Genomic DNA, 15646 nt, shown 5'->3' with positions numbered 1-15646 from the left:
AATCATTTCTGCTAGAGGATTTGAAAACAACCTTCGTGCTCCCATCTACTATAGCAGCAGATCAAGAATTACAAAGTTAAAGGGACCGCTGCCTAGAAATTTGGCCAGAATTCTACAGCACGGGTGCGATGATCGATAGGACCTGGACTTCAGCAAACTTCGAGATGAGACATGTACTAACGAGACTGTCTGTGCACGGCTTCCATCATCACCTCTGCAAAAACAAGGTGTACCACAATCCGATGAAGACTTGTATATGCCAACTGTGTGAAAAGACGTGTGATCGTTACCACATCGAACTGTATACAAAGCGAACAAAAAGCATAAGTGAATACGCAAAACTAAGTATTAATAGAAATAATATTTAAATTATTTCTATTGTTGTACTATGCACATTTATGTGCACTTCCAATATATATATTATATAAAGTAATAGGTTCTAGATGAGAAATAGACTTTCTGAGGACTAATGATAACTACTAACAAAACCGGAACTCTTGGAGCAGAAAATAATTATGTCATGATGGAAAGTAGCTGTAATAGATATCAAGAATATTATTTGACCCCAATTCTTGCTGTTAACAGGTTGGAACTTTGAGATCAGGTGATCTTTGCAAACATCACAAAATGTTCAATATATATCTACACAGAAATGACTAACAAAGTTGGAGTTCACCAAACATCATGAATAATTAAAGTACAATGATACATTTTAGTAGTAGTAGTAGTAGTAGTAGTAGTAGTAGTAGTAGTAGTAGTAGTCGTCGTCGTCGTCTTGGGAATATTATAGCATGACAACAAGGGGCAAAAGTGGTGGAATGGCTGGCAAAAGGCTACAATGCCAGTGCAGTGGCAACAATGTTTGCAGGGCCAGCAGTATGCAAAACAATAGTCCTGGTGAACTATTGAGGCCCCAGCATTTACCTGGTGTGAAAATGGGAAACCATGAATAACCATCTCTTAAACTGCTTACAATGGGGGTTCAAACTCATTATCTACTGAATGCAAGCTCACAAATATGCAACCTCCACATACAAAGTAATTATCATCGTCAATAATAATAATAATAATAATAATAATAATAATAATAATAATAATAATAATAATAATAATAATAATAATAATAATAATAATGCCCACCATGCACCATAAAAGGGAATGGAACCGTACAGATTAAATGCACCCTAATTTTATTTCTACCACCCCATGATAAAGAAATAATACACCTGCTTCTTACCAGTCCATGTTATACGCCTGAATTCAATCAATCAATCAATCAATCAATCAATCAATCAATCAATCAATACTGATCTGCATTTAGGGCAGCCGCCCAGGTGGCAGATTCCCTATCTGTTGCTTTCCTAGCCTTTTCCTAAATGATTTCAAAGAAATTGGAAATTTATTGAACATCTCCCTTGGTAAGTTATTCCAATCCCTAACTCCCCTTCCTATAAATGAGTATTTGCCCCAGTTTGTCCTCTTGAATTCCAACTTTATCTTAATATTGTGATCTTTCCTACTTTTATAAACGCCATTCAAACTTATTCGTCTACTAATGTCATTCCACGCCATCTCACCGCTGACAGCTCGGAACATACCACTTCGTCGAGCAGCTCTTCTTCTTTCTCTCAATTCTTCCCAACCCAAACATTACAACATTTTTGTAACACTACTCTTTTGTCGGAAATCACCCAGAACAAATCGAGCTGCTTTTCTTTGGATTTTTTCCAGTTCTTGAATCAGGTAATCCTGGTGAGGGTCCCATACACTGGAACCATACTCTAGTTGGGGTCTTACCAGAGACTTATATGCACTCACCTTTACATCCTTACTACAACCCCTAAACACCCTCATAACCATGTGCAGAGATCTGTACCCTTTATTTACAATCTCATTTATGTGATTACCCCAATGAAGATCTTTCCTTATATTAACACCTAGATACTTACAATGATCCCCTAAAGGAACTTTCACCCCATCAATGCAGTAATTAAAACTGAGAGGACTTTTCCTATTTGTGAAACTCACAACCTGACTTTTAACCCCGTTTATCAACATACCATTGCCTGCTGTCCATCTCACAACGTTTTCGAGGTCACGTTGCAGTTGCTCACAATCTTGTAACTTATTTATCACTCTATAGAGAATAACATCATCCGCAAAAAGCCTTACCTCCGATTCCACTCCTTTACTCATATCATTTATATATATATATAAGAAAACAAAGGTCCAATAATACTGCCTTGAGGAATTCCCCTCTTAATTATTACAGGGTCAGATAAAGCTTTGCCTACTCTAATTCTCTGAGATCTATTTTCTAGAAATATAGAAACCCATTCAGTCACTCTTTTGTCTAGTCCAATTGCACTCACTTTTGCCAGTAGTCTCCCATGATCCACTCTATCAAATGCTTTAGACAGGTCAATCACGATACAGTCCATTTGACCTCCAGAATCGAAGATATCTGCTATATCTTGCTGGAATCCTACAAGTTGAGCTTCAGTGGAATAACCCTTCCTAAAACCGAATTGCCTTCTATCGAACCAGTTATTAATTTCACAAACATCCCTAATATAATCAGAAAGAATGCCTTCCCAAAGCTTACATACAATGCATGTCAAACTTACTGGCCTGTAATTTTCAGCTTTATGTCTATCACCCTTTCCTTTATACACCGGGGCTACTATAGCAACTCTCCATTCATCTGGTATAGCTCCTCCGACCAAACAATAATCAAATAAGTACTTCAGATATGGTACTATATCCCAACCCATTGTCTTTAGTATATCCCCAGAAATCTGATCAATTCCAGCCGCTTTTCTAGTTTTCAACTTTTGTATCTTACTGTAAATGTCATTGTTATCATATGTAAATTTTATTACTTCTTTGGCTTTAGTCTCCTCCTCTATCTCGACATCATCCTTGTAACCAACAATCTTTACATACTGCTGACTGAATACTTCTGCCTTTTGAAGATCATCACACACACACTCCCCTTGTTCATTAATTATTCCTGGAATGTCCTCCTTGGAACCTGTTTCTGCCTTAAAATACCTATACATACCCTTCCATTTTTTACTAAAATTCGTATGACTGCCAATTATGCTTGCCATCATGTTATCCTTAGCTGCCTTCTTTGCTAGATTCAATTTTCTAGTAAGTTCCTTCAATTTCTCCTACTTCCACAGCCAATTCTAACTCTATTTCTTTCCAGTCTGCACCTTCTTCTTAGTCTCTTTATTTCTCTATTATAATAAGGTGGGTCTTTACCATTCCTTACCACCCTTAATGGTACAAACCTGTTTTCGCATTTCTCAACAATTTCTTTAAACTCATCCCAGAGTCTGTTTACATTTTTATTTACCGTTTTCCACCGATCATAGCTACTTTTTAGAAACTACCTCATGCCTGCTTTATCAGCCATATGGTACTGCCTAACAGTCCTACTTTTATGACCTTCCTTTCTATCACATTTATTTTTAACTACCACAAAAACAGCTTCATGATCACTAATACCATCTATTACTTCAGTTTTCCTATAGAGCTCATCTGGTTTTATCAGCACCACATCCAGGATATTTTTCCCTCTGATTGGTTCCATCACTTTCTGAATCAGCTGTCCTTCCCATATTAACTTATTTGCCATTTGTTGGTCATGCTTCCTGTCGTTCGCATTTCCTTCCCAATTGACATCTGGCAAATTCAGATCTCCCGCTACAATCACATTTCTTTCCATGTCGTTTCCCACATAGCTGACTATCCTATCAAATAATTCCGAATCCGCGTCAGTGCTACCCTTTCCCGATCTGTACACTCCAAATATATCAAGTTGCCTATTATCTTTGGAAATGAGCCTTACACCTAGAATTTCATTTGTCTCATCTTTAACTCATCTAAAGACTTAAATCCTGGGCTAAAAGCTGGAAGAGGTTTCATTCAGTGTCGTGAGTTCAACTGAGGAGCTGTCTGATATGAGAAGGGTTAGAAATGATCTAGAAAGCCAGGCAATATAGTAGTGCATATAGTCAATCTCACCATGTACACTCCAATACCCACAGGTCATCTGGCTGGGCAACTGCCTTGATGAACTGTATGTGCTATGAAGGGGGATAATCTTTCACAAATATTCCAAGCAACTTACTGTTAACATATCAGACATGTTAAGTGATGATCTTAGGATTTGAACAATACATTTAGTGATTGCAATATTCAACATATTCCTTTCCTCATAATAATGGTTTGAGGTATCACTCATTAAGGAATCTGGAACACCAATGAAAGTAATGCAATTTGTATGCCATGTAATAGATCATGATAGAACAAAATAAGAAGGGTTATTTAACCACATTAAGTACATGGCTGGATTGGCCTACATATAGAGGATCTCCAACTAATTATGACATGCACCTTGTTCACTCATAATTTTTGTACTTCTGAAAGGAGAAGAAAATTATGAAGAGTAGTTTTCCAAACAACAACTAAGAAAACAATGTAACTGACTAGTGTTATTACCTGCAGAAGGCATTTTATCCTCTCTCCAGGTGCCATAATTGAGGTAGTGAATATACCAGAGAATGCTCCAGCAGCAAAAAGTTGGACTGGTGTGAGGACATCATCCGGTGTTTTTTGTTGTAAACGTTTGCCCAGTCCGAATCCAAAAAAGCTAAGAGCAAAAATAGGTGCAACACCAGTGATAGGTGCAGCCATTCCTGAAACACAATTACCAAGATATACAGGGCAACTTGATCATATGATAGAAATAAATTGAGAGTAATAAGGGAAACTTGTGACAATTTCTGTTTACTTCATTGTTTCCCCCGTTTCTTTCTACTTTTACATACTACCTAGATATGAAAATGGGCTCCAACGTACAAAAACTAAAATTTCAGCAAGCAAAAAATAACAATAACGATGTGTCAACTTTTCTAACATACTGTAAGTATATGAAAACTGAAGCTCTGACATAAATTAAAAACATAAAATAAGTAAGACTTACATTTTTCACTGCAAAAAAACTTGTAACATGTATTAATCTTTTCAAAAGATAAAGCTAGATTCTTCCTTCTGGAAGTAGGATTGGAAAAAAAAATAAAGGAAAAAGATTTTATCCTGAAACCAATATGGTGCATCAAAAATTGAAAACTCAACACAAACTCACATGTATACATTATTATTAGAAGTGAACTTGATGGTTTCAACAAAAATGTTTATTGTAGACTAATACTAATGTAGGGGAGGTGGCAAAGTGAGTCACCTTAAGGTAAAATATGTTATAATGACCAGAATAGTAATTTGAAAATAATTATGAATACAGTAAACATAGCTAAATAACTTCTTAAGAACACATAGCAATCAAAAGAAGTAATTTATATACACACCCTTGAAATAATAAAATCAACAACTTTAAGCACGAGGACTCGCTTGCCCCTACTAGTGGGAAAAAATTGTCCACCGGAGTGGGGCAAGCGAGTATCGTTTCACCACTAATTACTATTAATCAGAATAACCCACTTAATTTTGAGCTTTCATGAAACAAGAATAAATAATACAAAATTACAAATAATGACACGAATACAAAGTGTTGTTAAAAAAGTTCCTCTAAAAAATTATGTTATAAAATGAAAGGGTTGTTCCTGTGATCTTTTGTAAGAATTATTCTAGGCATCTAACAACAAGTCACACACAAATTCATTATCTCTGGTTCAATGTCCGTGCATTCCTCATGCATCCACAGCTTGGACTTTACTGGATCCTTTTCTCAATGTCTGTGCCTGCACAGAGTTTGGAGCAATACATGCACAAGGTGTCACCTTCCTCACTCTGTGCAGTGGGTAGACAGTCAGGTTGGAACCCAACACATACCAAATTAAATCTTACAGCTACAAGATCCCTGTTGTGTAGCTAACTCGCTGTGTCCATTGCCCCCTCCCGTTTGCAGAAATGCCTGAAGCCAATCTTTTCCCACCATCCTCCAGTTTTGAACGAGTCAATTCCTTCAGCAAACTTGTATGCCAATCTCTAGAGAAAGAATGGTAAATATGGGAAGGTTTAAACTAGTTTTCACTTTAAGGATGGAGGAGTTGAGAAATTAGCTGATTTCTTTAGGAAAACTATTCTTGGGTTGTCACCTGATCCGAGAAGATTTCAGTAACGTTGGAGAGTGCTTCGACTGCTCCTGGAAAGTAATGTTGTTCGTGGTATGCTATATTTAATACCAGCTTACCTCAAGGATAAACTGCCTGTATTTATATTCTCCAAAAGCTTCTGCACATCATCTTCACTCCATGTCATTTTACATCATTTCTGACCATTATTATAAGGAATATACAGGGAAAGGTGTGAATAATGATGCTTGTTGTTTTAAGGGGCCTAACATCGCAGGTCATTGGCTCAAGGTGTGAATAACATTGCCCAAACATTATAATTCACATATCAGTAAATCATTTCAAAATGAGTTCACTTCAACATTTCTCTGTATTCCCCTGCCCCATACTACACATTAGTGTCACCTCGAGAGACCTAATACCGGGTGGTTCAACCGCACCTTGCAATCTAGTTTTATGCAACTTGCTGCATTTACTATAATTCTGAAATACATCTGTCTCTCACCTTAAACCGGGGTAATATACTGAGATGTGTAGTTACAGGTTAGAAGACAGCACGAATCGTGAGCGCCACTATTCATTCACTATGGATACACCAAATGACCCCCTAAAATTAACAAAGATATGAAGAACATGCACTTCTCAACAGAAGGTCTACACACAGACCAGGAACAGGTATCGTGTAGGCTGGAAACTGCCCACTGCACATCAAGCTTTGCAATAGCTCACTTGGAAGGGGCATGGTCAGAGATACATATGTTAGTGGACTGTGCTCGAGGGTATGGAAGTTCAAACCGCATACAAGTTTTTTTCTATGGCCAATTACCTTGGATGTGGCAGGGTTGTATATTTAACAGTTTCCACAGACTGATTTGTTTATTTGGTCCTCCTGGAAAAGGCCATTGGTATCGTGGCATAGGGTATGGAGCTGAGTTCAGCGAGGATGAAGTGGTGATAGTCTGTGGCTAAGAAACAGGGATCTAGTTAGCTATGTCCTACATGTTCCAAGCTTCATAGGATACATATAGGGGAAAGTGTGCCTCATTGAAATGATAACATGTATGTAAGAGCTTCTTCCAAACTCTGAATACAACACTCTGGCTCACTGTAGCACAGTTACAACAGAGCATGCACACACAGAGACCAGGAACAGGTAACTGTATAGGTTGGGAACTGCCTGCTGCATGTCAAGCCTAGAAATAGCTCACTTGGAAGAACACATGCCTTACAACAGGAGGTGCACACACAGACTGGGAACTGCCCACTGTGTGTTAAGCCTTGCAATAGCTCACTTGGCAGGGGCATAGTAGGAGATGTGATAGCAGACAGTGCTCGAGGTACAGAGGTTCGAACCCCATGCAAGGTGTTTCTTTTAAACCACCAATTGCCTGGGATGTGGCAAGGTTGCATAGTTAATACTTTCCACAGACTGATTTGTTTACTTGGCCCTGCGTGGGTGTACTGTCATCAAATTCTCTGCAGTTCGCACACCACACGCAATACTATCTTCCACCAAAATAACACGCAGTTTTCCTAACCTCAATAGCTGAAGTCACTTAAGTGCTGCCAGTAACCAGTATTCGGGAGATAATGGGTTCGAAACCCACTGTCGGCAGCCCTGAAGATGGTTTTCCATGGTTTCCCATTTTCACACCTTAATTAAGGCCACGATCACTTCCTTCCCGCTCTTAGCCCGTTCCTGTCCCATTGTCGCCTTAAGACCTACTTGCGTCGGTGTGACGTAAAGCAACTTGTATTAAAAATCCCTTACAACGCAGATGCAGCCTTCCCTCGTTGGACGGTCTACCTTACAAGAGCTGCCTGCACCAGACTAGCAGTAACCAAATGCTATTATTATTACTGTTGTAGGCCGGGGTGAATAGCTCTAATTCCGAAAACCATAAAAGTCGTTAATGGGGCATAAAATAAATATTATTTATTTATTTATTTATTTATTTATTTATTTATTTATTTATTTATTTATATATTTATTATGGTAATGTATGTTTCAAATCCTGAAAATGATTCCTTGAACACATTCTTAAATGACACAACATGACCAGTGGTAATAAACATGAGCTACAAATAAAAAAGCACGAGGAAACTGAATTTTCAGCATGCCTTAATAATAATGTTATTGGCTTTACGTCTCACTAACTACTTTTTCAGTTTTCGGAGACGCCGAAGTGCCAGAATTTAGTCCCGCAGGAGTTCTTTTACGTGCCAGTAAATCTACCGGACTGAGCCAGAATCAAACCTGCCAAGTTGGGGTCAGAAGGCCAGCGCCTCAACCGTCTGAGCCACTCAGCCCGGCAGAGCATGCCTTCAGTAGCTTGTAAGCTTGATCTACAATTTGATCTTTCTGAAATCTTTATCGATTGGATATGTTCAGAATATTCTTAATAAATCATAAGAAAAAACAGAAGAAGATAACCTTGACCTATTGATGAAATTCGGATTACATGAAGTGTACTGGTACATAAAATGATCATTTAAATGTGAGCCCCATTGAGAAGATGCAATCAGCTGCATTTCTGTGTGTACCCGTTGCATTTTCTGACGTGTTTTAAAATGGCGTCAAGTAGAGGTATGGACCACACAGGCCAGAATTGTATAAAAAGAATCTTAAGTTAGAAGTTTATAGTTTATAGGAACAAAGAATTTTAAAAGGCTGTGAGGAGAGAACAGAACAGTATCAAATGAATTGTTTTGAAAAACAAGTAAAATATAAGATATTATTATCACACTTACAAAATTGAAGAGATAGAGACCAGACGTATATCAATTCAGCTACGACGGAAAAGAAGAATAAATGCCACGATAGTTGAAATTACGGAGATATTACCTTTGGTAAACGAGAAAATATGGCGTAATACTTGTTATTCGATACTGAAGAGTGTAATAGCGGCGTGAAATACGAAAATTTGATTCAAATACGTGCACCAGTTGGACCGATACGAAGTAAAACGTCACGTCGAAGCTCATCACAAACAGAGCTTAAAGAAGAGAAAAATATACAGAAATCATTTTCTGAGAAGAAAAATTGAGCAATAATTAAGCCTTCGAGAATAGAAATATCGTAAAATTACAGATTCTTTTAAGAAATAAGATCGAAGACGCTGAACCAAGTGTAAAATATTTGATTGACCGAATTGATAAGAAAGACGTAAGGATATTGAGAAGAGATTAATATTTTAAGAAGCTTTTGAAAATTAACGATTACTCGTTGGAATTCTTGGACTTTATCACTAGCTTAAGAATGAAGCAGCAGATGTCTTGCTAATTTCGAGGTGGACCGACCTGGAGATGAATATGAACCGGCCAACAGACCAGACCTGATGAGAGGAAAGACTCCAGCCGTTCCATAGACCGCAGCCAGCCGACGACCAGAGATGTGACGCGGAGAGCTACAGAAGACGCCGTACTTGCTGAATGACGAGCTAAGTTTGCTAGATATTAGTTCTGAATTAAGCTAGACATGATTATTTAATATAATTTACAATAAGTGTGAAATATTTAAGAAGTGAAGTGACTCAGTGAAGCAGTGGCGGCGCGTGACTTTTACAATAAGGCCGCGTGCACACCGAGCGCGCTTCGCATAGTGTGTCGCGTGTAGCGTGAAATGCTATGCATAGCGCAAGGCGTGCTTGCTGTTCACACCGAAAACTCTACGCCATGCTCTCAGCTTAGTTTGTTGCGAGGCGCTTTAGGGTCCTCACAAACTAATGCCGTTATCCAAGTACACTAGAAACAGTTTACTGATGGATAACAGTTACCTAAAATTTAAAATAAAAAGAATCGAAAGTGGGTTCATGAATTTAATGAAGAACGAATTATAGTACTTTCAGAGAATTCCATCGTTTGCACAGAGATGCAAGACTTTATCGCGATAAATTTTATGATTACTTAAGAATGACAAAAAATACCTTTGACCTTCCAAACCCTGCAACTTAAATATGGCGTCAAGTGGCAGAGAAGTATTGGGAGAAATTCAATTTTCCGAATTATCTAGGAGCACCGTGCAGCAAACACGTGGAAATTAAATTTCCGGCTAAATCACGCTCTTTATATAATAATTATAAATAGTATTTTGCAATATTGTTACAGTTAGCATACACAATTAATCATCGTAACAAAAGTGGAGTAAATGTGCGACAAATATAATTAATAAACAGAAATATTTACTTCCAAGCCCACTACTAGCCTGCAGAGTGATATTCTTCATGTTACCACCCTCCATTGGCAAAATGGAGCGCGCTTCGCATAGTGTGTCGCGTGTTGCTCAACGTTAAGCGTCACGCTAAGCATAACCAGTGCTTTGTTCCTAAGCCAGGTGTTCACACCGTCCGCGCTTTGCTGCGCTGAACGCCTACCATACAGCTAAGCGAAGCGCCAGACAACGCGCAGTGTTGGTTAATTGCTTAGCGTTACCTAGCTGGTTCTGAAGCTATGGAAAAAGAAATTATTCATGCAGTGTTTTAAAGAGAAGAAATGTGGAACCCAACACACAAAAACTATAAAAATGTAACTGTTTTGCAAAATAAGTGGACTTAAGTATCTACAACAGTTTTATCGCATTCCTACAGTAAACACATACAGTAATATTACTTCTACCGTCACACTTCACTGGGCTTAACATTGTGACAGGATGAAATTGCGTAGCCTATGGATTTTAGTGTCGGAAGTGTCCGAGGAGAAGTTCGGCTTGCCAGGTGGAGGTCTTTTGAATTGATGCCAGTAGGTGACCTGCGTCGTGACGAGGATGAAATGATTATGAATACACAAATACAACCCAGCCCCCGTCCAATGGAATTTACTAATTATGATACAATTCCCGACTCTGCCGGGAATCGAACCCGGGACTCCTGTGACCAAATGCCAGTACGGTAACCATTTAGCCATGTAGCAGGACACTTTGTGATAAAGTGCATAGAATCTCTCAAACTCTGTCATATCGGCTTATAATTTTGCCAATGGAGGGTGGTAACGTGAAGAATATCACTCTGCAGGCTAGTAGTGGGCTTGGAAGTAAATATTTCTGTTTATGAATTATATTTGTCACACATTTACTCCACCTTTGTTACGATGAAAAATTGTGTATGCTAATTGCAACAATATTGCAAAATACTATTTATAATTATTATATAAAGAGCGTAATTTAGCCGGAAATTTAATTTCCACGTGTTTGCTGCCCGGTGCTCCTAGTCAATTTGGAAAATTGAATTTTTCTCAATACTTCTCTGCTACTTGTCGCCACATTTCAGTTGCAGGGTTTAGAAGGTCAAAAGTATTTTTTGTCACTCTTAAGTAATCATAAAATTTATCGCGATAAAATCTTGCATCTCCGTACAAACGATGGAATTCTCCGAAAGTAATTCATTCTTCATTAATTTCATGAACCCACTTTCGATTCTACTTTCTAATTTTCAACTGTTTCTAGAGTACTTGGACAACGGCATTAGTTTATGAGCACCCTAAAACGCCTTGCGCTAAACTAAGCTGAGAACACGGCGTAGAGTTTTCGGTGTGAACAGCAAGCACGCCTTGCGCTATGCATAGCATATCACGCTACACGCGACACACTATGCGAAGCGCGCTCGGTGTGCACGCAGCCTAAGGGAAGCACATAACATAAGCTAGGAAGATGTATAAAATAAATATAATAACTCACATTATCTTGTGCTATTTGAATGTTAATTCCATCCGCCTCTCCTTCTTGACGAATTCTTCTATGACAAGGCTGTAGAATTCTTCATTCTTTGATGACTTCAATTTTAGTAACGTCTTCTCAATCGACAGTAGAGATAAGTTCGAGAGTCTCTGTTGTCCCTGTGTATTTCTGCAGTAGGTGTGGATTCTCCGAAGTGCCGAAAATGAACGTTCGGCATTAGCACTGTACACTGGGATAGTTGAAATCAACGCACATAACATAAACAGTTCAGAAAAGGCAGAAGATGACAATCCACTACTTTTTAAATAAAACAAAAGTTTTAGAACTCCCATCGTAAGATACTCATCGGAGGAATAAGCTACGCTGAGCTCGCTTCTGAGACGGGCGAAGTCAAAATGCTGACCGTAACTTTGTTTCAAAGAACAGAATGCTGCTTCAGGAAAACTTTTCTTCGTGTTCCTTTGATCAACTAACTGTAAAAATGTTAATTTCTCGAGTGCTTGGAATCGAACTTCTAGTTGGGTATGTATATTGTCATATATCTCGCAATATATGCGACGGTAGTGTGAATTTATGTCGCAGGTTTCATTTTGACGTAGCCTCTTCTTTGGCAGCTCGCAGCTCTCTTGACATTTGTTCCATACTCTTTCAAATTCATTTCTTTTCCCTGAATGATACTTTTTGTTTCCCCTACTTTGGCAATACAGAAATTTACATCCAGTGCTTTCGTTTGAAGAATTTCAAAGAGAGAATCGGTTAAGCAAAATATCTCGCTGAAAACTAATAAAATGAAATTGAACTGGAGTTCTGAGAGAACGCTGTTGAAACCTCGAGCTTCGTGATACGTTTGACTCTGGATTATCAAGGATATTCTCGAACAACTGAACTAATTCTTCTTTTTGTTCACGAACTGTTTCAACAAGTCTTCCGTTGTAATTCCATCGTGTTGGACACACTTTAGGAAATCGTCTCTTGACTTCTTTATCTAATGCAGCAGTTCTCTTCGTCGAATTAGAAAAGAAAGAGGCCAAGCTACTCAGAGTCATGAAGAATATTTTACATTCCTTTATATTAGAAGTTGTCTGTGTAAGGACAAGGTTCAGTCTGTGAGCAAAACAATGTATGAATATAGCGTCGGGATGTTTGTTTTTCACTCTTTTCTGTAAACCACTGAGGTCTCCTGACATCACTGCGGCTCCATCGTAACATTGAGCGACTAGTTTAGAACCACAGTTGAACTCGTCCATTATGTGGAACACGTGATCTGCAAGAGCAGGAGCACTGCGATCGGCGCTTACGTCGGTAAATCCAAGAAATCGCTCCTGTACTTCTCCATCAGCAGACGTGAACCTAACAACAGTTGAAAGTTGGGAATGGGCAGAAATATCAGTAGTTTCATCAATAATAATCGCCACGAATGGTGACTGTGATATTTCTTTCTTTATTTCGGTCAATAACACACTGGCTACTTCGTCAATTAAATCATTTTGTATTTGATGTGAAAGACCTGTGAACACCGCTGCTTTCTGCAAATGATTTGCCAGTGTGTCGTCGTCATACTTGCTCAGCAGCGTTATGAGTTCTATATAATTTCCACGATTTAAGGAACTTTTATCTTCTGCATGCGCTCTGAAAGGAAGTTCTTGCCTTGCAAGATACATTACAACGTCAATCAGTCGTTGGATCACCTTTCTATTCTGTTTTACCAACTCGTTATGTTTTTTTGTCTCCAGTTTACGCTGCTGATCGAGTTGCAAATCTATTCTGGTCGTTCCGAAAGTTGTTAACAGAATTTCAGCTCGGATATGTGTTTGTGATTGCTGATGACGCTGGGATGCTTTAAGCAAGTTATTCATATCATCGAAGCCTACACTGTTCCACACCCCCTTTTCATTTGAAAATAGAACGCAAGGCCAACAGTAGAGTTTTGATGTTTTTTGACAACCACATAACCAGCCTATTTTTCCATACTGCTCTGTATTAAAGTGTCGAACACAACGTTTTTTTTAGTTTTTACACCCGGTAAATCAGGCATTGGCCTGCCACCGGAAATTATATTACGCTTCTCTTGAAAAGCCCTCGAACTCCTGCCCTGGATTAAGAGAGGGCATCCACATCCCCCTCCGCTCTCCTCACTCGCGTCGACAGTTGCCATGCTTCAGAGACTCAAATTGGGGAATGAGCACAGTCAATGCATTCCGTTCTAAGCCGGCAGAATCGCAGTAGTTCCTTTAATTTACATATGCGCACGTAAATTTGGTGTAATTTTCACAAATAACACAAAGTAAATTAAATGGTACAACTCACAGTACGATATTTCACTTCAGTTGGAAACACAAGCACAATTAAATCTTTTTCTCACAAGTTTTATCACAATTATCACATACAAATATTCTCGAACGGAATGAGTAGTCAGATGCATTCCCTTGGCTCGCCCCACGAAGCTTGCCGAACCCAAACGAATAATTACGAAGGGACCAGAGCGAAGCCAAGGTCGAGTCTGGCAAGCCACTTGCTGACGAGCGGCCGTGATGTATCACGCGAGCTCATGGAGACAGACGTATGTTTGCAGCTCTCAACTGTCCATGCACACTGTCACGTTAAAATAAAGTTAATTATATATTATACCAAACGACACAAAACTTAAAATAAATACTGGTTGCAATAACATGCTTATTTTTTTTTTTGCTAGGGGCTTTACGTCGCACCGACACAGATAGGTCTTGTGGCGACGATGGGATAGGAAAGGCCTAGGAGTTGGAAGGAAGCGGCCGTGGCCTTAATTAAGGTACAGCCCCAACATTTGCCTGGTGTGAAAATGGGAAACCACGGAAAACCATCTTCAGGGCTGCCGATAGTGGGATTCGAACCTACTATCTCCCGGATGCAAGCTCAGAGCCGCGCGCCTCTACGCGCACGGCCAACTCGCCCGGTCTTAATTTTTTTCTTTTCTTTGTGTAATATTTTTTAAGGGAATGACTCATTCCCTTCATTCCATTGAATAACCGCCCCTGCAGTGAAGTAATACATTGGAATTATACCATACTAAGTTATGACAAGATCGATATCTCGAAAGAAGTGGCTATACATATGTCAAGTGGATTATGATAGCAAATGAGAATATGATTATTTGCGAGAAGGAATGTAGATAATCACACAGCTGGATATGAGTATTTGCGTGCATTAGATTTCATTAATGGGTTTTGTGAAACCGTTCATGCTAAGTTAGCGTCATTATGGGATGATATAGAGAGGAATTATGATTTATTCGAGTTATTCCTTGTCGAATTAAGTCATCAAATGGAATTACGAAGTGCTAGAGCAGGGCCTCTCAAACGCCCAAAATCGCATGCGCGCAAACAGTGGTGCAGAGTTCCTTGTGCACAGTGTATCGGTCCCGCTCGGCTCGGCTCGTACTAATGCTTCGTATCTGGGCTACTCGGCTAAGCTCGGCTCAACTCAGCTCGGATTTGGAGAGCTACGGAGCAAGTGAGGAAGAGGGAAACAGGGGGAGCGAGCGAGACAGGCGCGGGGAAAGAGGAGAGACAGCGCTATTGCTCCAAATCGAGGAGTGGGGGTCTGCACTCTGGTCAACCAAGCGAAGTCGTCTTTTGCACCGTGCACAGTGCATGCACCAGGCGCATGCACCCTGAGAGGCCCTGTGCTAGAGGTTAAGCATTATTCTATGAGAAGAAAGATGATCCAAATCAGTGAATATAGTTGCAACGGAGTTTTATACGTCTTAATAGATGTGCTTATTTATGAAAAGGTTTTCTGATAAATGAAAAGTGGTTATGCTGTTGATTTAATTGAATTGATTGAGCGATATACAGTCGAGAATGGATTTATATGAAGCGATTAGAGTAAAGTA

General features: G+C 39.2%; 1 protein-coding gene across 1 annotated transcript in view; it reads right to left on the bottom strand.

Moving 5' to 3' along the window:
* LOC136864073 (mitochondrial carnitine/acylcarnitine carrier protein) overlaps nt 1-15646 on the bottom strand; it is a 332454-nt gene that overhangs the window by 158964 nt on the left and 157844 nt on the right. The window contains exon 3 of the mRNA XM_067140619.2: nt 4513-4709. Coding sequence (XP_066996720.2) covers nt 4513-4709 — 197 coding nt within the window. The remainder of the gene's footprint in view (nt 1-4512; nt 4710-15646) is intronic.

This window comes from Anabrus simplex, chromosome 2 (assembly GCF_040414725.1).
Source record: "Anabrus simplex isolate iqAnaSimp1 chromosome 2, ASM4041472v1, whole genome shotgun sequence".
NCBI lineage: Eukaryota > Metazoa > Arthropoda > Insecta > Orthoptera > Tettigoniidae > Anabrus > Anabrus simplex.
This window is presented reverse-complemented; position numbering and strand designations above follow the sequence as displayed.